Source organism: Sinocyclocheilus rhinocerous, unplaced genomic scaffold, assembly GCF_001515625.1.
Source record: "Sinocyclocheilus rhinocerous isolate Xijiao unplaced genomic scaffold, SAMN03320098_v1.1 scaffold1043, whole genome shotgun sequence".
NCBI lineage: Eukaryota > Metazoa > Chordata > Actinopteri > Cypriniformes > Cyprinidae > Sinocyclocheilus > Sinocyclocheilus rhinocerous.
This window is the reverse complement of record NW_015642610.1, coordinates 1,598,382-1,599,831: the sequence shown is the minus strand read 5'-3', so window position 1 is coordinate 1,599,831 and position 1,450 is coordinate 1,598,382. Positions and strand designations below refer to the sequence as shown.

Below are 1,450 nucleotides of genomic sequence, written 5' to 3'. Positions count from 1 at the left end.
TACTTACATTGTACGTACATCTGCGCTTTGTTGTTTATGATGAGAGAATTCGCAAGAGTCCGGAATTCAGGTAGCGAACGCCCGCGCACTCAACATAACTGATGAGTTTGAACGATGACTCATCTGAACGCTTCTGATTGGCCATTGCATTCCTAAGCTCAACAGAATTGTGTGTGATTGGTTAAAATGCGCAACACTGTAAAAACGCCTAAAATGAAATACGGTGCAACATGAGCAGATCTTAATTTAATGCCGCAATCGACACTGTCTATTCATATTCACTTTGTTAGCAACAGACGTAATAGATTTAATTTGTTTGTGCAGGGGCATTTTTGTCCAATTTAGTGGCATTTTTGCCCCAACTCTAAGCCTTCCCCAGCCTTACACACGCTCCGCCTATGACAATGACGTCCGTAAAGACTGTTCACAACATTTCAGTCTCCAAGGGATATCCCTTGTCTCTGCGAAAAATGTAGTTTTCCTAAATCCCACCATTGTAATTAGCAGCTTAACGGTTATATGTGTAAAAGAAGATTATGTATTGAATATGTAAGAGTGTAACAAATAACCCACCGATTTATTGTGTTTCACAGGAATCGCCTGCCGACATTCATTCCCCTCTTACTCCACCCGTGACTGCGGACTTCTGCCGAATCAACGGCACTGGTGATGACGTCACTCTGTCTGACGTGTCACCGAATTCTATGCTCCAATCAGACCTTTCCCCGACCACGCCGACCCTTGCACACAGGTAACTGGGGCTTAATGTCAAATTTTTTCAGAATTATGATATAACATGATTTTTAGTTTAATTTGACACAATTCTTTTTTTCATTTCTGCTTAAAACTTTTACGTTTTTTAGCTGATGCTAGAGATATCGACTCGAGGTATGGGTTGATGTCAGTCTATATTTGATATTTAACTCTGCTACTCACACTCAGGCCATCCAAGGTGTAGATGAGTTTGTTTCTTCATCAGAACAGATTTGGTGAAATTTAGCATTACATCACTTGCTCATCACTGGATCCTCTGCAGTGATCCTAAATTCACTTGTAGCATTTTAAAGGGGTCCTATTATGCTTTTTCACTTTTTCAACTTTAGTTAGTCTGTAATGTTGCTGTTTGAGCATAAAAAAGATCTGCAAAGTTACAAAGCTCAAAGTCCACTTCAAAAGGATTTATTTTATTTAACAGAAATCACTTTTCAAAAACTACAACGAACAACTCGTTTGGACTACAATGCATATTTTCCGGGATTTGTGATATCACAAAGATTGACGAATGGGATGAGACCTGGCTGAGCTGCACTAGAGAAGGCAACGAGTGTTAACACTATGTCGCAGACACGCTAGCTTTCCCAAGGCAGACAAACTTAGAGTGGTTACAATCATCCGGGTTTAAATCACGCTCAAATTTATTTGATTTTGACGCAATATTTACACTGAAGCT

General features: G+C 39.8%; 1 protein-coding gene across 1 annotated transcript in view; it reads left to right on the top strand.

Annotated features, from left to right (window-relative positions):
* LOC107756303 (homer protein homolog 1-like) overlaps window positions 1–1,450 on the top strand; it is a 15,706-nt gene that overhangs the window by 3,189 nt on the left and 11,067 nt on the right. The window contains exon 3 of the mRNA XM_016573340.1: window positions 594–751. Within this exon, the coding sequence (XP_016428826.1) occupies window positions 594–751 (158 nt within the window). The remainder of the gene's footprint in view (window positions 1–593; window positions 752–1,450) is intronic.